This window comes from Megascapheus bottae, chromosome 10, assembly GCF_031878675.1.
Source record: "Megascapheus bottae isolate mThoBot1 chromosome 10, mThoBot2.hap1, whole genome shotgun sequence".
Classification (NCBI taxonomy): domain Eukaryota; kingdom Metazoa; phylum Chordata; class Mammalia; order Rodentia; family Geomyidae; genus Megascapheus; species Megascapheus bottae.
In genome coordinates this window covers 58498080-58521651 of record NC_143518.1, presented here as the reverse complement: position 1 = coordinate 58521651, position 23572 = coordinate 58498080, and the positions used below count along the sequence as shown (strand labels likewise).

The 23572-nt window shown below is 49.8% G+C and overlaps 1 protein-coding gene across 2 annotated transcripts in view; it reads left to right on the top strand.

Annotated features, from left to right (window-relative positions):
• Positions 1-23311, top strand: part of Pkp1 (plakophilin 1) — a 44834-nt gene extending 21523 nt beyond the window's left edge. The window contains exons 3-14 of one of the 2 annotated variants that reach the window (XM_090341442.1): positions 7143-7537; positions 10829-10973; positions 11965-12172; positions 13887-14064; positions 15473-15587; positions 17027-17182; positions 17713-17889; positions 18706-18859; positions 19112-19298; positions 19759-19843; positions 20868-20973; positions 23104-23311. In XM_090341442.1, coding sequence (XP_090197568.1) covers positions 7143-7537; positions 10829-10973; positions 11965-12172; positions 13887-14064; positions 15473-15587; positions 17027-17182; positions 17713-17889; positions 18706-18859; positions 19112-19298; positions 19759-19843; positions 20868-20942 — 1875 coding nt within the window. In that variant the 3' untranslated portion in view covers positions 20943-20973; positions 23104-23311. Of the gene's footprint in view, positions 1-7142; positions 7538-10828; positions 10974-11964; positions 12173-13886; positions 14065-15472; positions 15588-17026; positions 17183-17712; positions 17890-18705; positions 18860-19111; positions 19299-19758; positions 19844-20867; positions 20974-22510; positions 22633-23103 lie in introns of those variants that run through there. The other variant, XM_090341443.1, reaches the window with a different exon arrangement.
• The last annotated feature ends 261 nt before the right edge of the window (positions 23312-23572 follow it).

Sequence of the window (23572 nt, the reverse complement as noted above, 5' to 3'; positions counted from 1 at the left end):
ATACACACACATGTATGCATACACATGCATGCATCTCTGGTCATGTCCCAAAGGGGAGACGTGTTACACAAGCACTGGAGAGCCCAGCCAAGGGTCCCTGCCTTCATGTGAGAGTCTTGACTATCTAGTTATCAAGAATAGATTCCTTACCCTGTTGGCTCTCCAAGGAGTTTCTTAGGTCCATGAAAACATCTGCCCTTTAGCACGTTTTGGTCATGCAGCTTTGACCTCCACTTCTTGGACCAGGACACTCCTGGCTCAGTGTTCAGGGTGCCTCTGGGTACAGCCTACCTTCCCCTCATGTCCTAGCACAGAACAGGATCAGCTCACCTGGCCCAGGAAATTGTCCTGATCTCAGTGTGCTCTCCTGAGGACGAGGCTTATCATCCAGGACTCCACGTGTTATTTCATGTTGGAATGGCCCCCCACCTGCCCATCCCCGGGACTAACCATCACAGGAACAATTGCGTCTGTAGATTAAAAACCTAGCTGAGACCATGGAACACAGAGCAGAAAAACTTTTTCTGAGAGGGGAGGGGGCTGAGGGCTGGGTGTTCTGCCTGTGCAAGTTGTGTGTGTGAGATGAATACTTGCCAGCATTTCCCTTCTAGAAGGCCATAGAAAACCTCCGAAGCTAAGGAGTTGCTACTCTTTAGAGAGCTGAGGAAAACCCATTTCTCCAGTGCAAAAGGGATGGGTCATAGAGAAGCATTTTAGAGAATCTGCTTTCTTTCTGGCACAGGTTAGGGATTAGGCAGGGAACAGGGTGCAGCAAGGCAGAGCTAGCCCTGCACCTGGCTGTGACTCCTGGCTCCAACATGATCAGCTCTCAGTGGCTTGCTACCCATTGGTCTCTAGGAGCTTCCTTGCCTGACCTCCTGCATGCCTGCAAGGAGCACAGGAGACTGGCACTCAAAAGGCCACCATGCCTCCTTTGGTCTAGATTCACAACCTCACTGGAGAGAGCCACACGCATCTCCCTTAAGACCCACAGGCTGCAACCTCGACTTTCATGGGCTCATTTCTGCTTAGGCTCCAGTCACCTTGAGATGTGGGAGGATCCAGTTATCCTCAGACATTTGTTCATCTTCCTGACAGCTACATGCTTCAAGGTTCCACTCTTCAGAGGTTGTAAGAGACACTTCCCATTATTAACCAGATCTCTAGTAAGTCTAAACTCATCAGACACTGAAACTTTTGTTTTCTACGTTTAAAAATGTCGGATGACAAAGCATGCCCCACCCTGGGTTGGATTGTCTCCATTTATTGCATCCATATTTTCAGTAGACAGAGTGCTGACCGGCCACTGCCCTTCAATTCACAGAGTTTGTCAGCGGCCTCTGGGGTTGACCCTCAGGAAACACTGAGGGTTCTAGAGGACTAGTAACCCAATTCTTCCTGTCTTGGTGGATTTCACAGGAAGGCCACCCACCCCAGCCTCCTCCAAGGGCATGCTGGGATGCTCTTGTCCCAGACCTCAGGAATGCTGAACAGTGTGGGGCTGCTCTACAGCTATGTACAAGGAAAAGAGGGCATCCTGGCTCAGGGTGGGTCCTCCACTTCGCAAGAATGAGCCGTGCCCAGAGGAGTCAGAGACTGATGCCCTTCTCCTGAAGCTCCATCTTTGCTGACTCAGGCCCCAGTGGTTCCCAGGCTGACTCAGATTGCCAAGTAAAATAGCACCCTGGCCCTGTGAAAGAAAACTCCACAGGCCTTGGGTTCTGTGTGCTCCTCCTGGGCATCTAACTGCCCAGGACTGCTTACCTTTGCCCAGTCCTCCAGTCCTGACCAAAAAAAATCAAGTAAGATGTAAGAGGGCCACTTCATTCCTGTTACCCAAGGCCCTCCATGGGCCCAATAAAGCAGTGGTGGAGGCGACAGGAAAATAACACTGGGCCCCTGTCTTCCAGGGGCTTCTGACCAAGGGTCTTTCTCAGGGGAGCCCTCTTAAGGCTCCAAAAGCACAGGACCCCATAGTTTTCATGAGAAGGGTATAGGGAGATAGGCAGGCTGAAAATGGCCCCATTGGGCACTGTATGGGGTGTGTGACTGACTCCCAGGGCAGAGCAGGGTGTGTCTCTCAGGAGAGCCAGTTTGGCCAGCCCCACCTTGCTGGCAGAAGCGCAGTTTCAAAATGGGCTAATAGCTAGGGACACTGATATCCTTTTCATCTTGGCCTGCCCAGTATATACCCATTTCCCAAGGAGCCAGGCAGCTTTGCTCTGGTTAACCTGAGCCGAAACAGAACTCTGGGTTTGGCCAACCAGCAGCTGTCACCCAGTTTGGGATAAAAGGAGGCATCCTGGACCATCAGAGGCTGAGCCCAAGTCAAGATTCACCCTGTCCAGAGCCCTTCTGCCTTCTTAGCAGCTCAGTTCATCTTGGGTGGCTTCCTATGGCCCAGAGACTGAGACAACATTTGGGACATCAGCACCAGAAATCTCTAGCCTCAGTACAAATTCTCATGATCAGGCACAGTTCCCATTTCTTTGAGCACTTGTTGAGAGCACAGCCCAGTGCCAGGTACCATAAAAAGCAGCTCTTCCAAGGAGAGCTTGGAGGAACAGCAGAACTATACAATTGTAACTAGAGAATTAACATGATCACAGGTGAGTGTGTGTGCAGGTGAAGGTTTCCAGCTCTGGGCTCTTGGTATTGGGGAGAATTGCAGCAGGGGCCTCATGGAGATGACAACTTTAAGCAGAGGTCTAGGAGAAACATAGGTTTTGAATGTAGGTGATGGAGAGTGTCATGATTTGGCAGATATTGGGACAATATAGGCACCTATGTCAGGAGAACTAGTGGCTGGATAGATGGGCTGGGACCAAGATGACACGCCTGCATGATAGTATCAGACACCACACTTTGTAGCAAGAACAAGACTGCCTGAGGAAGGTGGAAGTAATAGCCTTAACAGGATAGGACCAGAGCTCTGGGGGCTGGATGGATTGTGGAGGGGTTGGGGGTGGGGCTAGCTGCTGAGGTTGTACCATAGATAAACTGAGGAAAGCCAGAACCACAGTCTGGGTATAAGCAGTGCAAAAGGAAGAGGCAGAAAGGATGATTGAATGGTAAGACAAGTGAAACATTGTCTCTTCCTGAACAGCTAGCTATTGTTTCATCCAGTTTTCCAGTTGGGAGGTCTCTTCATACTACACAATTCTGTAGATGGTGATTGCACTTGGGCCTCCAGAGCCCTGGAGCAGAGGCTGCCATTGTTTTGCTCTGGTCCAGTCTTACTCCAGGGCTCAGTTTCCTGGCCTACACAGAGGGCTAAGCCTGAGAGAGCTTCCGACTTAACAAGGTACAAGAAGAGAGGGTAGAACCAAGTGTGAGTTGAAATATCATACTTCTTCAGGAAGGAAGGGGAGAAGAGAAGAAAGGCAGATGAATCACCAGGTCTAGTCTTGGGATACAGAGCATGAACTGGCTGAGGGAGGCTCCCAGCCAGAGTGACCTTCCCTGGCCGGTTTTGCATTGTGGTCCCCAGGATTGGTCCCTGAGTCCCGCTGTCCCCCCCTCAAGTGGGGGGAGCATGCTTTCCTCTGTGCACCTGAGCTCCAACTTGGCCATCCAGGCCAACCTGCTGTTTGGTTAAAGGGTCTGCTCTACTCCCAGAAACTGAGTTTTGCATCTAGAGTTTCTAATCCACGAACCATCACAGCTGCCAGTGGAGTTTCTCAAAGAAGCATGGGGTAATCATGGAATGTGGTGTGTGTGTGTGTGTGTGTGTGTGTGTGTGTGTGTGTGTGTGTGTGGTGGTCCTTTGTATTCAAAGAAGAGGAAGCTGCCAACAGATTCGTATCTGAGAGCGGGGGCGACTAGAGACAAACATTGGCAACAAAGCTGTGGGCACGTGTGCCCGCACATTCTCTCCTGACTGCAGGACCTGGGAGACTGGAAATATGGGGGGTAGGTACCTTTCCTAGTCACAGTGACCATCTAGAGGCCAAGGCCACTAAGGATAAAGAGGCTGCTTCCTTCCTGGGCTCTGCTGGCTTCCTGGATCCCCCCACCTGTCCCTCCCGACCATGTGCCAACATGAGAACTTCTTTAGGTATGGTGTAGGTCATGTAAAACCCAGTCAACCTGTCCACAGTCTGACATCAAAGGGATGAACACATCCCTATTAAACAAACACGTATGTGGTACACTATCCCAAATACTTCACCAACATTAATCCAATTATAATCCCAGTTATATAGATGGGAAAAAATGAGGCACATTGGGCTTAAGTCACTCATCCAATGCCACACCCAAAAGGCAATTGGCATGACCAAAGGTGCCTGGCTCCAGGTCCATGTTCTGTAAGTCCCAGCTCAGTGAGCCCCAGGACTATGTCTGGATTCCTAAGATACAGGTAATATTTCTGCCTTATAGGCAGCAGCCACAGCTGGGTCTCAGGCTACCTGTTCAGTGAGGGCTACTATCAGCCTGCCTCATCTGAGTCTCCAAGAGGACCCAGACTTCCTCCTAGCACTCCAGAGGACAGGATCTGACCAAAATGGTACTTCTTGCCTGTCAAAGTGACAGCGAACGGCCATGTTGACTGAAGAGAATCATTCTGCAGGTGTCAAACTCAGCAGCACAACCCACCAGTACCAAAACTGAAGAGGCTGGGTTGGGGTTTCCAGGAATGGGTGATGCCACTAGGGTGTAGCTGATGGGGGAGGGGTGGTACATGCAATCCCACGGGGGAATCGTTGCAGATAAGCCAGCACCCATTCCCTGGGGGCAGACCACTTCCCAGTGGCTTGCCAGGGCTGCTTTTCCCTACCACAGTGGGCAGAGCCCGGAATCTCTGTCAGGTTTAATCAGAAGGATCATGTCTTCTCTGGGTTTGGGCCAGGAGAGCACTTCTCATGAGGTGTCTGAGATGATGTCCAGGTGTGTCACTTACAGAGAACAAGAGAGCTTCTTGTTGCTTTTCCTTCTGTAGCTGAGCCTGCCTTCTGGGAGTGCCCAGCTTTCCCTCCCAAGGTGCCTCCTGCCACCTTCTTTCCCAAGACCAGAATACTGAATGTGGCCACTGGCCAAAGGCCTGCAGACCCCACTGTACATGTGCCTCTCATCTGTCGAATCACCTGCCCATGACATGTGCAGATGCCTGGACAGCTGTCCAGCTCCTTTGTCTCTGCCAAGTTCATGGCTGTTTGTGTTCTCCCAACCCCCTCCGACCAGCTCCTTTTGGAGTAGGTTGGTTTGACCCAGTCTGGGAAGAAAGCTGTACTCATTTTGACGGCACAGTGGGGTGTCTACGTGAGGGGCCACTGCCATTGCCAAGGTTAACAATCTGTGGTTTCTGAGTTTTGGATGCCACTTCCAACTGGTAGTTTCACCCCCATCCTTTCAGAAAACACAAAGCATGGGTGGTTCCTGCTCTCCAGACCAGGGCCAGCCCCTCCCCAGTTCTGTGCAGCTAGATCCAGTATAAAGGGGACTTGCATAGCCCATTCTCAACTATTCTCTCGCTCTTGCTTTCATTTTCACTCTTATGCTCTCATGCAGATGTGCTTTTCATCCTTGTTAGTGTCTAGAGAGAACCCCATGTTAACTCTCCATAGAGAACCCTGTGATAATTTTGGTTGTATCATTATGTAGTCTGATTATTGTGACCATGTTGAGCTATGTACAGCTGAGCCATGTAAGATGCTATAACATTTTTCTTCTACTGAAGAACATTTTATTCTTCTAAAATTAATGGTTTTGATTTTTTTATTCCAATTCTCTGTATTAATCACATCTTCTAAGTTCCTTTGAAGGTGTTTAAATGTGTTAGATATTGTACTAGCTTAAGCCTCTCTCACTGTCTTTCTTTTGTCACTCTGTCTCTGTGTGTGTGTGTGTATGTGTGTGTGTGTATGTGTGTCTCTCTCTTTCTCTCTCTTTCCCCCTGTCTCTGTCTCTCTGTCTCTCTTTGTCTGTCTCTCTTTCTCTGTCTCTGTCTCTCTCCATCTCTGTGTGTGTGTATGTGTGTGTGTGTGTGTGTGTGTGTGTGTGTGTGTGTCTAGAGTGGGTAGATTCTGGGCTGGACTTGGCCTTGGCTCATTCCAGCAGAAGTGAGTCCCAAGTCTGCACCTGTACGAAGACATTTTATCAGGCTTGATGTTGATCCTCTAGTCTAAGAACAAGTTCCAGCAGGCCAGACCCCCACTGACTTGTAAGTTCCTGGGAAAGTTGTCCTTGGACAGCTCTGTCCCAGAGCTAATTCCTACTGACTTCCATCTGGGCTCATCCATGTGCGGCTAACTCCCTGTGTGCTGGACGCACACAGAGCTTTAGGGGCACCTCATTGTTCACAATGTATTCCTGTTGGAGTGAGCTGGCACCCAACTTGTACCATGGCCAGCACAACAACAAAGCCTAGAGGCCTCTCGTGCTCCAATCTGCAGATCAAGGGCCACTTCCATGTGCCAGGAGGGCTCCTAGCTGGTAGTTCTTCATATCAGAGGCTTAAAGGCAGGAATATCATCCATCTGTGGCCTGCAAAGGCTTTCCCCTAGGAAGGTCTTCTTGTCTTGGCAGAGAGGCAAGACAAGTATTACAAAAATACAAGAACATTTGAAAACAGTCTTGGGTAGAAATTTCATTTTTACTTTTTCTTTTTTCGTGTGTGTGTGTGTGTGTGTGTGTGTCAATAGTTCAGTTTGAACACAGGCCTGAGTGTTGGCCCTTAGCTGGCCCAAGATGACAAGGCATGGTCTTGAGACACAAGCTGAAGTCTTAGTCTGAGTGCCTTGGCGAGAGCCTCTCTCTTCTCTGGCCTGCCCCTCCTCTTCTGGTCTGTGACTGAGTGACTAGATCAGTGGCGTCAGATGCAGTTGGCCATATCCTGGAGATCCACACCCAGTTTCACAATACCCTTATCTGCATTGTGGCCGGTGGTTTCTACTCACCAATAGATTCTTCAGGTCTACGTTTGTTCTTAGCAATGATAACCACAACCTTCCCACAAAGGGTTTCATAATCCATAATGCTTCACAACCTACAGTTGGAGAAGTAATGCCACAGACAATGGCTCTGTGAGCATTCTGGGAGCCTCAGAGTGTCATGGCGGGGGCTGGCAAGGGCTGTCTTTTTGCCAGCTGGGTCCAGGATCCGGTCACAAACCTGACTGAGACTTTCTTTCCTTCCCCACCTAGATCTACAATGGGACCCTCAAACGGGAGCCTGACAACAGACGCTTCAGCTCCTACAGCCAGATGGAGAACTGGAGCCGGCAATATCCCCGGGGAAGCTGTGCTACCACTGGTGCTGGCAGCGACATCTGCTTCATGCAGAAAATCAAGGCCAGCCGCAGCGAGCCTGACCTCTACTGCGACCCAAGGGGCACCTTGCGTAAGGGCACACTGGGCAGTAAGGGCCACAAAACCACCCAGAACCGCTACAGCTTTTATAGCACCTGCAGTGGTCAGAAGGCTGTCAAGAAGTGCCCGGTGCGCCCGCCCTCCTGTACCTCCAAGCAGGACCCAGTATATGTGCCACCTATCTCCTGCAACAAGGACCTGTCATTTGGCCACTCAAGGGCCAGCTCCAAGTGAGTGCCCCTGGGCTGTGCTGGAGCTGGGAGGGACTGGGGAGCAGGGAGCAGAAAAGGGCAATGCTCTAGCCTGGCTACTCTGCCAAAAGGCCTTGGGAAGATTAGGGAGGCATAACCTCTGTCTCCCCAGCTGTATGGCCCATGCTCATGGGCAGGGGAGCCTCGGGGAGTTTTTGGGGTGAACGGGAGACAGAACCCACACATTAAATATCAAGGCTTTAAAGGTCACAAGTTCTGAGCAGAGTGAGGTTACCAAGGCCATTCAGTGGTCATGAAAATGTGTCACTGCGTACATAACACCTACATCACCTGGGAATGTGTTAGAAATGCTCATTCTTCAGCCCCACCCAGGCCGTCTGACTCAGCTACAGCTACACAGGGGAGGGGAGGGGGTGTGAGGAGAGGGTGGGGGACAATGTGTGCTCCAACAAGCCCTCTGGGGGATTTTGATTCACCCTCCACTCTAAGAACCTCTAATCTTAGGGAAGTTGCATTCTGAAAGGCAAAGGAATGTGCTCTGAGAACAGAAGTGGTAACAGGTTATGAGAAAGGAAAATCCAAAGGACAAACAGGACAGATGGACAGACATGAGAATGGAGGGACATGATCTCGTACTAAGAAACAAACATACCACTTTCCTTTCCTTTCCTTTCCTTTTTCTTTTCTTTTCTTTTTGGTATGCCAGTACTGGGGCTTGAATTCAGACCTGAGTGTGGTCCCTGAATTTTCTTCTCTGAACTATCTCTTGAGCCACAGCTCCAGGTAAGAGTCTTGTGGACTTTTCTGCTACAGATGGCTTTGAACTGTGATCCTCAGACCTCTGCCTCCTGAATAGCTGGACTATAGGTGTAAGCCACCTTCTGTCCAAGGCTAATGGGCCTTGTTGGGGTGAATGAAGGAGACCCAGTGAGGTGTCTTGTGCAGACACAGGGTGGCTTGGGTCAGTGTCAGGAGTGACACTGGGTCTGCTCTTCAGCACTCAGAGCCCCGCGGACCTTCCAACAATACTTTCCAACCTAATGATCGCTATTTGTTTAGGACAGCCTAATCTGCTCTGGAGCTACATGATTAATTAACACTTTCCTCCAGGCCCAGGAGTTTTGCATTCTCCAACAATCACCATCCCTTCCAGGCAGCCACCAGTATTCCCGAGGAGGAAACAGGGCACTGGGGTGTTAACTAGCTTGCCCAGGGCCACATTACTGACTATTGCCCTTTCAAACTAGTACTACTCAGTTCTGAAAATAAACAGAGTTTGGCCTAGTGGTAGAGTGCTTGCCTAGCATGCACAAAGACCCTGGTTCGATTCCTTGGTGCCACCTACATAGAAAAAAGCCAGAAGTGGTGCTGAGGCTCAAGTGGTAGAGCTCTAGCCTTGAGGAAGTTCAAGGACAGTGCTCCTCAGGCCCTGAGCTCAAGCCCAGGATTGGCAAAAGGAAAAAAAAGTGAACCTGTCCTACTTGAAGTTCATAATGTCTATTTAGGATAAATGTGAAAGGATCTAAGGAATCACTCGTGTTCTCTCTCTCTCTCTCTCTCTCTCTCTCTCTCTCTCTCTCTCTCTCTCTCTCTCTCTCTCTCTCTCCCTCTCTCTCTCTCTCCCTCCCCTTTCCCCCACGCCACCACAGCCAATACTGTAAATGAGGGGTCAGAAGAGATGGAAAGGGGATGGGTAACAGTCATTTAGAAGTGACATCTCACTGGTGGAGGGAGAGTGACATCTCTCAATACAAGGCTTGGATACTACTATCCTGTTACCAAAGAGCTCTGCCCCTGGTGTGATTTTTTCCAAAGTGAAGTTGGGTTGCCCCACCTAAAACTGTGACTATTGAACACCAACTATAGCAAAATATCTGTCTAATATGAATGAGAAGACTATCTACAAATGCAAAAGGACCTCTGCAGGGCCAGGCTGGGTATTGCAGAAGATGTGCCCCTGCCCTGAGGGCCTCTCCTTTGGGAAGAAGGACACCCTCAGGTGGAAAGGATGCCTGTGACTCCACCCCTAGAAGGTTCACAGAAGGGGATGCCAACATGCCTAGGGTGGGTGTTCAGGCCTACCCAGGGCCTAAAGCCTTGCTATAGAGCAACCTTGACAGGGACTAGAGAACCCAGAAGAGGTCATACTGGAGCTAGACCACCAGTTAAAACAGGAAATACCAGCGGAGTGGTGGTGGCTCACATCTGTAATCCTAGCTACTCAGAAGGCTGAGATGTAAGAATTCCTGCCAGCCTCAACAGGAGGTCTGTGAGATTCTTATCTCCAATCAACCAGCAAAAACAAATAAATAAACAAACAACAACAAAAAAGAACCAGAAGTGGAGTCCTAAATGCCAGCACAAACAAGAAGGAAGAAGGGAAGAAGGGAGAGAAGAATGGAGGGAGGGAGGGAGGGAGGGAGGGAGGGAGGGAGGGAGGGAAGGAAGGAAAGAAGGAATGAAGGAAGGAAGAAAGGAAGGAGGGAAGGAGGGAGGGAGGGAGGGAGGGAGGGAAGGAAGGAAGGAAGGAAGGAAGGAAGGAAGGAAGGAAGGAAGGAAGGAAGGAAGGGTCTCATTTTGCAATTAAGAAAAATTAGTCCTTTGACGCTGATCTAAGCATTTGCTAATGATTTCTGGGCTGGAGAACACGGGGAGGACAGTGTTTTAGGACCACTTCCCTAGTGAAAGAATTTAACATGTTGGGTGGAGGAGCTTGGAGGAGACAGCCAGTCATGAAGACTTCTTGCCTCCATCCCCAGGAAAGTAATCGTGATCCAGAGAAAAGTGCACACAGGACAAGAAGTGAGTGTGAGAGTGTGTACAAAGAGCAGATGAACTTAGGGATGGATGGATAGATAGATGGATGGACAGATGGATGAATGGATGAAATGGATAGGTTCACAGCCATTCTCTTCCATTTTTCCCAATAGCAGGCACAGACAAGAGAGATGGCAGGAAAGGCAGAGAATTTCTCAGGAACTAGGGAAGAGATTCTGCTCAATGCAGAGATAATTTATCTGCTTGAACCTATTAACCCATAGTGAGGGCCTGGTCATAGACAACGTTTCCTTGAGGGAAAAATGCAATGAGGAGCCTGTGCCTTTTCTGGAGCTGCTGCTCACAGAGCATTCTCCGAGTGGACCTGTCTACGTCATTCTGGCCCTCTGCAGGGCAGATGCGGCTACACTAGTTTGGATGGTCAAGAAAGAACTCTTGAGTATGCTCACCGTGCTGTCACTGGGGGAGACTCTGAGCATGCTCCCCAGAATTCCCAGCTCCCTCTGTAACACCCCGTGTCATCCCTTTCAGAATCTGCAGCGAGGACATCGAGTGCAGTGGGCTGACCATCCCCAAGGCTGTGCAGTACCTCAGCTCCCAGGATGAGAAGTACCAGGCCATCGGGGCCTATTATATCCAGCATACCTGCTTCCAGGATGAATCTGCCAAACAGCAGGTAACAGACTGCTCTCCTTCCTCCCCAGTAGGCCTGAACCAGGCCTGGGTACATCCACCTGGCTCTGAGGGGAAGGCCATGGGCAGTGGGTTCCTCTCCCCCTGCCTCCCTGCCAGGGATGAGGACTATCTATACCTGGCATTTTTCCAAGGTCTGAATTGCATCTTCACTCCCATTTTCAGAGCCAAACCCTCAGTTGTGTTAACATTCGGCAGGTACTGGTCAACACAAAAGGGAGACAGAACCCACACGTTTGGTATCAATGTTTTAAAGGTCACGGATTCTAAACAGAGAGAGGCTAACTAGAGAAGGTTCACAAGGCCAGTGGTTGTCAAAGTGTGTCCTGCTTACCTTCATCACCTAAGACTGTGTTAGAAATGCTCATTCTTCAGCCCCATCTGGTCACAGAGGACACTAGTCAGTGACTGCCATGAGTTCAGATATCCCTTTTGCTCATATTCCAAGAATATGACTGTTCCCCAAATCTCAACTCCCTCTCTCCCTCTTTTCTCTCACTAAACCCTGGCCCCTTCTCCCCCCACCCTCCTGCCTGCCTTATGGTGGGAAACGGGCCTTAGTCAATATCTCCACACGTGGTTGGATAGGTACACCGACAGGCTGGCTCAGCAGTCTGCCCAAGGATGCTGTGCCATAAATGGGTGTCCTACAAGCCAGAGTTAGTTTACACTGAAGTTTCTACCATGCATCTCCCTTACATCTGTGTTGACCTTGTGATTACTCATGTGTGTTTCTTATCTCTACCACACTCCAGGTAAGGAAAATGACACTCAGGACAGAGGAGCAACTTGTGAGGTGGGAGCAAGGGTCTGAATTCAGATCTTTTGCCTGCCTTCCTGTCATTACCTCTTGCTCCTTATTCACTTTGGATTCTGTGTTGAAAGGAGATCTTTCTTTTTGAGGGATCTGAGCAGAAAGGTACTGGCTCAGCCTTCCCAACCCTAACCAAGCAATATGGTGGCTCTTCCGGCAGGTGTATCAGCTGGGAGGCATCTGCAAGCTGGTGGATCTCCTCCGCAGCCCCAACCAGAACGTCCAGCAGGCCGCTGCGGGGGCCCTGAGGAACCTGGTGTTCAGGAGCACTGCCAATAAGCTGGAGACCCGGAGGCAGAATGGGATCCGTGAGGCTGTCAACCTCCTAAGAAGAACTGGGAGCACCGAGATCCAGAAACAACTGACGGGTAGGGCATCCTGGCATGGACAGCCCAGGAGGGGGGTCCTGTCAGCCTGCAGGTGCTGGCCTCCAGTTAGGGTGTGGGTGGGTTCATGCTTTGGGGCAGGACCAAGTCACAACTATGCATCCTAAAAGTCCAACCACACTGACCTTGGCCACTTCTGGTATTGCAGTGATGCGACCATAGTTGTGGCACGCATACCCACAGGTATGCAGAACTGGTGTTTGAACTCAGTACCTACTAGGCAGGTACTCTCCCTCCTGAGCCCTTTCTGCTTTCAGTTTTCAGGTAGGGTCTGAATTGGCGTCAGACCTAGATCCTCCTACTATGTCTTTCATGAAGTTAGTATGACAAACACCCATCACCACATCCAGCTTATTGGTTGAGATGGGGATCTTACTATAACTTTTTGCTTGGCCTGGCTTGAAACTGCCATCTTCCCAAACTCTGCCTCTTGAGTTGCTGAAGTTACAGGCATGAGCCACCACACCTAGCAAAGTTTGTTGTCTTTTGTTTGTTTGTTTGTTTGTTTAAGGTTAGAGGGCAAGGGGAGGAAAGCAGGTATGTAGGCAGGATCCTTGTGCAACAGGGCCTGGGATTTGGAGGTGATTGAGAGCAAGGCTGACAAGGTAGGGTTAATAGGTTTTAAGAACCTATGCATAGGGCCGGGAGTTTGGCCTAGTGGTTAAAGTGCTTGCCTAGCATGCACGAAGACCCGGGTTCGATTCCTTGGTACCACATACATACAAAAAAAAGCCAGAAGTGGTGCTCAAGTGGTAGAGCTCTAGCCTTGAGAAAGTCCAAGGACAGTGCTCAGGCCCTGAGCTCAAGCCCAGGACTGGCAAAAAAAAAAAAAAAAAAAAAAAAGAACCTATGCATAAAGCACTGAGGTAGCTGGTCACCAAATTGGCCACAAATTGGACTGTAAAATGCATGTAGAAGAACAAATGAAAGAAATTCTAGAATGATTCTGATGGAAAAGAGAAAACATTAGAATATTCTGAATAGTATTAATTTAAAACCGCAGATTAACCAACTATAGTTGGTCACCTTCAATATGCAAAAACTTTTTTGTGTGCTGCTACTGGGGTTTGAACTCAGGGCCTTGGGCTCTTGCTTGGCTTTTTCACCCAAGTTTGTGCTCTACCACTTGAACTACATCTGCACCTCCAGTTTTCTGCTCTTTAGTTGGAGATAAAGCGTCACTGGGGGCCAGGAGTTTGGCCTAGTGGTAGAGTGTTTTCTAGCATGTATCTGGGTTCAATTCCTTGGTACCACATACATTAAAAAAAAAAGCTAGAAATGATGCTGTGGCTCAAGTGGTAGAGTTCTAGCCTTGAGAAAGCCCAAGGACAGTGCCCAGACCCTGAGTACAAGCCCCAGGACTGGCAAAAAAAAAGTGTCTCTGATTTACCTTTCTGGAATGGCTCTGAACTGTGATCCCTAGATCTCAGCCTCTTGAGTAGCTAACATTACAGGTATGAGCCACCAGCTTCCAGCTGCATATGTAGAACTTTTACCTAGATAGACCAGTTACTCTGAGGTGTTCCTGGCCCTCCAAGGCCTGCAGTCCATCGGAGACACTAAAAGTAGGCTCATAAGTCAGGCTTAGGTTTGGTAGAGCAAGCCTATCTGGAAGGAGCCATTTGCTAGGATGTAGGCACCCAGGCCTCTCGATTTTCTGGGCCTGTGTATGGTGAATTGAACACCTTTCTTGTAGGGCTGCTCTGGAACCTGTCTTCTACTGATGAGCTGAAGGAAGAGCTGGTGTCGGATGCCCTGCCTGTTCTGACTGACCGGGTCATCATTCCCTTCTCTGGCTGGTGTGATGGCAACAGCAACATGTCCCGTGAAGTGGTGGACCCTGAGGTCTTCTTCAATGCAACAGGCTGCCTGAGGTGAGGTCTTTCTGTACCAGCCCAACTACCTCAGCCAGCATTCAACCAGGGCACTGGCACTGGTTCTCAGGGGCCGGCTCCAAGACAAGGTCCAGGTATTGGCAAGTTTCCAGATGAAGCTAAGACTTCCTCTGGTGGGAAACAAAGTGGGCACAATAGGAATCTAAGAGTAGAACTATCTCAACCTAAACATCCAAACTGATTCAGCTTCCTTCCTCTAGTCCCAGAAAGGAAAAAAAAAAAGTATTTCTTGTCCTATCTTGAAAAATGTTCTTTCAAACAAAAATCTACTGATTGGCTCCTCGTGAGTCACCTTCCGACTGTGGTATAAAACCATTTGCCATGTTCATTGGCATGAAGATGACACTGCTTTGCCCAACGTTGCCTGAGTTCCACGCCAGGGCGTGGCAAGCCCCTGTGGGGCCAGTAGGAAAGGAATTTGGCTGTGCTTATTCTTGGAGTAGAGCTTTCCAAGCTGCAGGGAGGATGCCATATGGAGGGAGAAGCAAGAGAGCAAGATTCTCCCTAGGGTCTCACTTTGCCATAATAGGGTTTGTGTTCTCCAATTCCTGAAAACCTCCCAGAGTGAGGTGCAGTTAGCATATGCTTCTGTCTCAACTTGTGCTTTTCCCAGCCAGCCTCCAGCACCCTCCAGGGAGCAGAGAGGTAGGGGAGATGAAGAGCCAGGGTAATTAACAACTGTTGGGTTGCTAGGGGCAACACAAGACTCACACAGACAACACATGCTCAGGTGTGCCCCCCCACACACACCACACACACACACCACACATAGAGCAGAAGGACTAGACTGTTTCACAGCCATGAGGTTAGGTGCATCTGGTCCCCAGTAGAGCCTCTCTGAGCTCCATTCCGTTCTTCCTAATCTTAACCTCCTCCTCTGCACACAGCAAGCAGGCATGTCCAGCTTCTGTCCCTACAAGTGGCCACTAGAGGGCTGGAGGTTAAACTGCCAGCTGCAGTGGTGCCCATGAGAATCATAAAAATCACCAAGTCTGAGGATTTAAGTAAGCAGAAAGAAAAAGTAAGTTCACAAGAGACACTACTGAGCAGGCTTGAGCAGAATTGGTTAAATATTGTTTCCTTTCTCCCTCCCTCCCTTCTTTTCTTCCTTCCTTCCTTCCTTTTCCTTCTTTCCCTCCCTTCTTTCCCTCTTTCTCTCCCTCCCTCCTTCCCTTCTTCCCTTTTACCTCTTTCCTCCCTCCCCCCTTCATTTTCTTCCTCTTATCATTCTTTCCTCTTCTAACCACAACTTCCATTGTTACCCCATCCTGTCTACCTGCTTTTCTTTGTTCCTCCTACCCCCCATGAATCTCCCACAATGCTCCCTTCCCTTTCTCTGTGTCCTCTCTCCCCACCTTGCCTCCTGCCCTCCGGTTCTTTCCTGCAGGAACCTGAGCTCTGCTGATGCAGGCCGCCAGACCATGCGGAACTACTCAGGGCTCATTGACTCCCTCATGTCCTATGTCCAGAACTGTGTGGCAGCCAGCCGCTGTGATGACAAGGTAAGGGTACAGCCCCCTGGTGGCACCTCCACTCCCGGTCCTAGCAGAGTCCAGAGTCGTGAAGCCCAGGGCCATGACTAGAATCACAGAGACCAGATTCGTGGACTCCCGACCCTGACATTTCTCTCTCCCAGTCCTCATGAATCAAGGTTGCCCTTTCTAAGTGTCTTTGAGGCCTGGCTCAGTGACAGGACAGGCGCAAGGAGTTTGGACTGCTGGAGGGGACCTCAGGAGGCAGGATGGCAGTGCTCTGGGACCACAGCTAGCAGTGATACTAAACCCTGCCCTGCAGCCTGCAAGAGGCCACAATGGTTCACCCAGGAGAATCCATGTCCTTTCCATGATGATACTCTTCTGCCACTGCCTCAGGAAAAGAAAAGCCATCAACAAGCCACATTCCAGCCATTTCTGGACTTCTAGGCCCAGGAGACAGAAAAGACAAATCATAAAGATGGGCCTGAAGGCTGAGCTGTTTCTACTACAGTAGGACAGTGAGAGTCCCAGGAGATGAATAAGAGACACAGCACCTGGGCTCTGAGAACGGTTCCCAAAAGGAGAAATTTTATCTTCTTTCCCTAAAGTGACAATAGGGCCTCAGAGGACAGCTTCTCATATGGCTGTCCAGTCCCTGAACAAAGTGTTTTTCTGCTCTGCATACAAATCCTCTATACCTCAGTAACCCAAGTCCTACTGCTACTTCCTGTCCTGTAGCCCTGGCTGTCACATTTTCTCTGATCTTCAATTGTCACAGTGTGTTGTGTAGAGGATAGTGAGAAGAAATAAATCTGGGGCCAGGGTTGTGGTAGAGTGCTTGCCTATCATGCATGAAGCCCTGGGTTCGATTCCTCTGTGCCACATACACAGAAAAATCTGAAAATGGAACTGTTGCTCAAGTCATAGAATGCTAGCCTTGAGAAAGCCCAAGAACAGTGCCCAGGCCCCAAGTTCAAGCCCCAGGAAATCTGTACATGTTTCGTAAACATGCAGCAGTAGAATCTCAAATTTATCTGCCTGGGCTAACTTTGAACTGCACTCCTCAGATCTCAGCCTTCTGAATAGCCAGAATTACAGGTGTGAGCCACCAGTGCCCAGCTGAGATGCAATTAAAAAAAAATCATTTCAGTCCTTGATTGAATTCACGGATGCAGAACCCAAGGAAATAGAGAGCCAACTGTATCATCTTCCCAGTAATACAGTGAAGTCACACTTACACCCAAGGCCTAGAAACGTGAGGGGAGTCACTCAAGTTTAAACTGCCAGGAAGGGATCGAGGCAGGCTTCCAATCCAGGCACCTCTGTGGGACTCTCTCCACCGAGGATGCAGAGGCGTCTGTGTGCGTCTCTCCCAAGACTGCTCTGCTGGGCTGGGCTGGGCTGGGCTCTGGGCCCAGGAGCCAGTGAGGGCTGGGCTGTGGCTCAGGTGCTTTGTTTGCCCCCAGTCTGTGGAGAACTGCATGTGTATCCTGCACAACCTCTCTTACCGCCTGGATGCCGAGGTCCCTACCCGCTACCGCCAGCTTGAGTACAACACCCGCAACACCTACACCGAGAAGTCCTCCACTGGCTGCTTTAGCAACAGGGGCGACAAGATGGTGGTAAGCACAGTCCATTGGCCCCGCTGAGCACCTAGTGGGTCTACTGTCCTACTCAACCTTCCCTCTTGGCCCTGGAGCCTGAAAGCAGCCCTGAGGGACAGGCCCCTGCCCAAGTAGCCTGCTGCACACAGTCCATCTCGCCTGCAGAGGAGATTTGAGTTCCTGGGGCTATAGGAGCCCCAGCCATCCTAGGACAAAAAGCTCCAGGTACCCCTCTACAGCCTCAGTCTCCCCTAGGACAGAATGGGTAACCTGTGCCCCGTATTTTTCCTGACTCTGGGGAGTGAAGAGAGGAGAACTCAGATTCCTTTGCATCCTTGCTTCTTAGCCTCTCCTGATCCTCCTGAGAGGTGCCATGGAGGGAGGGTCAGGCTTCCTCCCCCCAGACAGGCCCCCTAAGCAAACTTGTGCACCCCAAGCCAGCTCAAGCCCATGGTCGCTGGATCCACAACCTGCTACTGTGGGAGGGGCAGGGGGTGTACGCTGTGTCCCCTCACCAGGCTCCCCGTGGACCTACTCTCTGTCCTCAGAACAACAACTATGACTGCCCCCTTCCTGAGGAAGAGACCAACCCCAAGGGGAGCAGCTGGCTCTACCACTCAGATGCCATCCGCACCTACCTGAACCTCATGGGCAAGAGCAAGAAAGACGCCACCCTGGAGGCCTGCGCGGGTGCCCTGCAGAACCTGACAGCCAGCAAGGGACTGGTGAGGCCCCACTCTACTGCTCCTCTCTCAGCTCTGCAATTCACCCTCCAGGGTCTGCTTCTTGCTCTGTGTCGCTCGCCTGTCCTGTCTCTAGCTGAGTCTGTCAAACACAAACGGGCTTTCAGCCTCAAGCTTTAGACGTGATCGTGGGAGGGCCCCAGCCCTCTGGGAATGCCTGCCCACTGTCCTGTGGTGCTGGCTGGCCTCCCGCACTCGGCCTACAGTGAATGGGAGATAAGTATGAGCAGTTTGTTTGACAGGAGCCCCCATCTGGTAAACTGAGAAAGGTGGCAAGAAGAGAGTTTGGTGAGTTGCTCCAGAGACAGAATCAGTATGAAGTCTGGGGACCAAATACAATTAGGCATAATAGGGCCTAAAGGGTTCCCAGCTGCTCCCTAATATTCTCAGGTGAAAGGGGACATGCGCAATAGCAGACTCCAGTAAACTAAAGGAAACTTATCTAACTCAAATCTGGAGTCTCTGAGGACCCCAAAACAGCCTACACAGGTAACAACAAGGATGCCTTTGCTGTTCTGAGGCTCAGATGATCCCAGAGTAGGGAAGAGATGGGTAGTCTAGAAGGCAATTCGGAATCACACAGAGCAGAGGGCAGGGGCAGCAGGGGACAGGTGAATGTAAGTGAATGGTCTATAGTCACCCAAGCATAAGCAGTTTGGGGTTCTGCGCATGCTTCCGAAGTGAAAGAGAACACAAATTCAGGATTCCTTTGCTCTTCTGACTTACCTGGCTCTCTGCCTGCCACAGTGCTCAGGAAGTAGCCCGTGGGGTAACTTGTCCCTGGGCCTTCTCTTGTAGATGTCCAGTGGCATGAGTCAGTTGATTGGACTGAAGGAAAAAGGCCTGCCACAAATTGCCCGCCTTCTGCAGTCTGGCAATTCTGATGTGGTGAGATCCGGGGCCTCCCTCCTGAGCAACATGTCCCGCCACCCTGTGCTGCACAGAGCAATGGGTAAGGACGCCCTCCCCCCGCCATCAGATGGAAAGCCTCCCACTTGCTACAACCTGGAAGATCACTCAGGGGAATGGCTTCCCCAGTATCCTGAGGGGAAGCTGGCCTGGGAGAGGTGGTGAGATGGGAGGGGAGTGGGTATGCGGAGCTCCATGTGGTTTGGAGCTTGCCAGGAGTCCTGAAGGACTGCCTGCCTCTCAGCCACGTGGAGCTGCCTGGACCCTGATTCCACTCCTTCCTCTTCCTCTCCAGGGAACCAGGTGTTCCCCGAGGTGACCCGGCTCCTCACCAGCCACACTGGCAACACCAGCAACTCGGAAGACATCTTGTCTTCTGCCTGCTACACCGTGAGGAACCTGATGGCCTCACAGCCTCAGATGGCCAAGCAGTACTTCTCCAGCAACATGCTCAACAACGTCGTCAACCTGTGCCGCAGCAGGTGGGCAGGGAAGGGGACAGGAATCCCCACCAGCCTTGTCCACACCAGAACCCGGAGTGGACTGGATAGGAGACACAGCCCAGGGCAGCGGGTGCTGAGGGGCCTCCAGGCCCCAGGCCTGTGAAGAGGGGACGGATGAGTGCACTTCCTAGCGGGCAGACAAGCACTGGGTCAATGGGAGGCTAAGGAAGCTTACCTAAGGACAGTAGTTCTCTACTGCTCCATGTGGCCCTTCCATTTCTCAGGACAATAACTGGGAGGGTGGCATGGGAGGGCATGGCCCTCGGGATACTACTAGATGTCCAGCAGTATAGATGGTGCCCACTGCAAAAGGATGGGGCTTAAAGTATCCCACTGGGACTCCTCATGTGCCCCCAGCTTGTGAGTCACTGAGACCTGAAGGGCTGGGTGGGAAGGAGTGTGGAGGGCATCTCTTCTCACACACGTCCCTCCTGTGTAGTGCCTCACCCAAGGCTGCAGAGGCTGCGCGGCTCCTCCTGTCTGACATGTGGTCCAGCAAGGAACTGCAGGGTGTTCTCAGACAGGTAAGAGCCCATGCCAATAGGTCTCTCCAGATTTGATCTCTTCGCAAGTCCCAGGACTAAGAAAGGGAAGGCAGATTGGCCCACTCCACTGGTGTGTCTGACAGGTGTGCTCTCTATCATTTGAGGTCGAGTGAACCATTCTCAAATAGCTCAAGGAAGCAGTCACTTTGTCCTCGTCACTGTCTTACCCAGCCTTCTGGGTCTCTTTGGCCAGGTCCTCTCTAGTGGTAATGTTAGAAAAGGTTTGTCAAGCAGTCATCAAAGACTGTTGGTCAGCCAGGCATTGGTGGCTCATATAAATAATCCTAGTTACTCAGGAAGCTGAGATTTGAGGATGCAGTTCAAATGCCTGCACAGAAAAGTTAGAGACGCTGATCACCAATTAAGTAGCAGAAAGCCAGAACTAGGGGTATAGCTGTATGAAAAGAAGAAGAAGAGCATTTAGTGGGAAGTACATCTTGAGCACATGCTCTATATTAGAAGAAATAACAGAAGCAAAACATCTCCACCTATCAAGAAAAGGGGCTGGGGGAAGAGGGCAGGAAAGGTGGAATGGGAGGGGGAGGGGCTGCAAGAGAAGGGACAGGCAGGCAGAGCCTTAGAGCAAGAGCAGCTCTGCACCAGTCCAGAAACACTGGCCTATTCTCCAAGATTTCTTGGGATTTAAATCAAAGACAGGGATTGCCAGAGAGAAAAATAGCTGTGCTTTCCCATCTGATTTTAGTGGCAGTTTGTGTCAAGAGTGACAAGTATTAAACTAATTCTCACGCCTTGAATCAGATTCCTGCAAATATAAGTGGGAAGCTCAAATATGTTCATGAAAATCCCAACACCTCTTACGAGACGGGTATGAATGGCATTATGTTTGGGTGTGCAAGTAGGCGGGTTGTAGCTTCTACTCTCATATGTAGTGGTCAGTGCACGCCAGGGTCCAGAGGCAACAGCAACCTGAGGCTGACCCTGTAGCAACCCCCACTGCCTTGTTCTCAGATATGATTTCTGCTTCCTGTTTCTCCCCTTGCAGCAAGGCTTTGACAGGACTATGCTAGGAAGCCTGGCGGGAGCCAACAACTTTAGGAACTTTACCTCCCGATTCTAAGAATGATGGTTGAAGCAAGTCTGGCTTGCAGGTAAGAATCATCTTGCCCCAGCACAAGGTGTGTCTCCAGGGCTACTTGGCACCATGGCCCTCTTCACATCAGGGACATGGAAGCATTGTTTGGCCTGGCAGACAACCTGGAACTGACCCACATGGGAATTGTGAGAATGACTGTGTACAATCCTGGCAGAGGGCCCGGTAGTCTCAGAAAAGGCAGAGAGATGGGTGAGGGGGGCTCACTCATTTCTACTCAGGAGGCTGAGATCTAAGGATCTCAGTTCAAAGCCAGCCCATGTAGGAAAGTCCATGAGACACTTATTTCCAGTTAACTATCCAAAACAAGAGCCAGTAGTGGAGCTGTGGCTTATTGTTAGTACAAAGGCTTAGGGACAGCACAGGGGCCCTGAGTTCAAGCCCCCGTACCAACGCCAAAAGCAAAACAAAGCAAAAATAAATAAAACACAAAAAGCAAAAAACAAACATCACAAAGAGAAAAACCAGCAGAGGGTCTGGGCAAAATTGTGTAGGTTGTGTACTGCATAATACAGGCAGTACCATGCACATGAACTGCTGTGTTTGTGTTCTGGATTTGGTCATTCACAATGCCCTTCTTGATACTCTTTATGGTCTCGTGCACACCAAGTGTGGATGAGCTTGAACCAATACTATGTCAAAAGTTTGCAAGCCTTGACCAAATTTGTAAGAATCACCTGAGATACTTGCTAAAAATGCTCACTCCTGCTCCCAGCCCCAGGATCCTGGCTCAGCAATGCAGCAGTGGCGTTGAGGGAAATACATTTCAAATAAGCATCAATGTTTTTGAGGAACAAAACAGACATCAGTAAACCTAGAAAGGCGCTCTAGAGGGAGCTCTGCTGTCATCGAGTCCCCTGGAAGTTGTTAGGGATGAGGACAGGGCCTTCCACTTTAGGAGACTCAGTTATCCAGGAGGGTCCTGGGGACAGAAGGCTGTCACCGGTCCAGAGGAATCTACTAAAATTGCAGGTACCCTGCTCCTGGAAGATGAGCTTCAGAAACCTGCGAGCATAGAAGGAGAGATTCGATTCTTTTCTTTTCTTTTCTGGGTATGAGTACTAGGTTAGAACTCAGGGCCTTACCCTCTCACGTGGCTTTTTTGCTTAAGGCTTGAGCTCTACTGCTTGAGCCACATCTCCCCTTCCAGATTTTTGCTAGTTCCTTGGAAATAAGAGTCTCGTGTGCTTTTTTTCTGTCCAGGCTGACTTTGAACCATGATCCTCATATCTCCTGAGTATCTGGAATCACAGGTGTAAGCCATCTGAGTCCAGCCTAGATTCAGCAGAGACCTTTTTTAAAAGTTTTATGGTAAAGGTGATGTACACAGGGGTTACAGTTACATAAGTAAAGTAATGGGTACATTTCTTGAGCAGTGTTACCCCTTCCCTTGTTTTCTCCCACTCACCCTCCCCCTCCCATCTCCTTCTTCCCTTCCCCCTCCCCCAAGTTGTAAGTTTCATTTCCAACATAGTGTCCATTGTCTCACCCTTTGTCCTGCCATTTCTGTGATTCCCTTCCCTTCCCCGAATCAGATAAACTTACAGAGGAGACGAAGTGTACTGAAATCAGAAAGAGTGACCACGGGGAATAAACCAGAGGAGAAAGGAAAAGAAAAACAAAAGCAATAACCGCAAACATTACACTATTAAATAAAAGAAACACAAAACAAACAAACAAAATACCCCTCTTGTTTCCATGCCATGGAGATCATTTTGTGTATTGCTATGACTATCCTAGACATACACTAATTATCACCAACAAGGGAAACCATGGAGCCAATGTTTCTTTGGGTCTTCACTTAATATGATTTTTTTTCTAAGTCTTTCCATTTCCTTACGAATGGGATATCACTCTTTCTCAGCAGACTCTTAGTGAGTGTGGCTGGTGCTTTGTGTGGACATAGAAGTCTGGGACACATAGAGGTGTTAAAACAAAGCTGACCATCTTTGCAACCCACTCTGAGCAACCATCAGATGTATAAGGATGATCCTAACTCCAGGCTCAGGCCAGAGCAACCTTAGGGCAAGTGTGAGTGAAAGGATATGGAAGTAAGGTAAAACATCTCACTGCAGCTTAACAGATTTTTTTTCTTGGTTTATTTCTCCCCCCCACCCCCCCCCCTTAGAAAAAATACAACCCAGCTGAGCAGACTCGGGCCTTGCTGATGGGTTATTCTCTCCAGCCTTGTGCAGTATTTGGAAAAGTTCAAACACAGCCAAGAGCAAACCTGCAAACTGTGGATGATGGAAATATTTTTAGATTCTTTTTTTTCCTTGGGGGACCTGACAAGAGATGGGGTTTGGGGAGGCTGGGAGGGGTCTTTCTTGAGTTAAAGGGGCTTAATCTGATGTCAATACTTCCTTCTCTATGAAACAGTATATATATATATGTGTATATATACATATATATACATATATGTGTGTGTTGTATAATGTAAGTGTGCAAGTGCACTCGTGAGTGTGTGTGCATGTATGTGCCTGTGTATGTGTGAGTCTAACAGCATAACCATGAACTATAAGAGCTGGATATGCCATTCCATTGGAATTCATGAGGAAGAGCAAAGGACTTTACATTGGCTCTCCCTCAAGACAAGG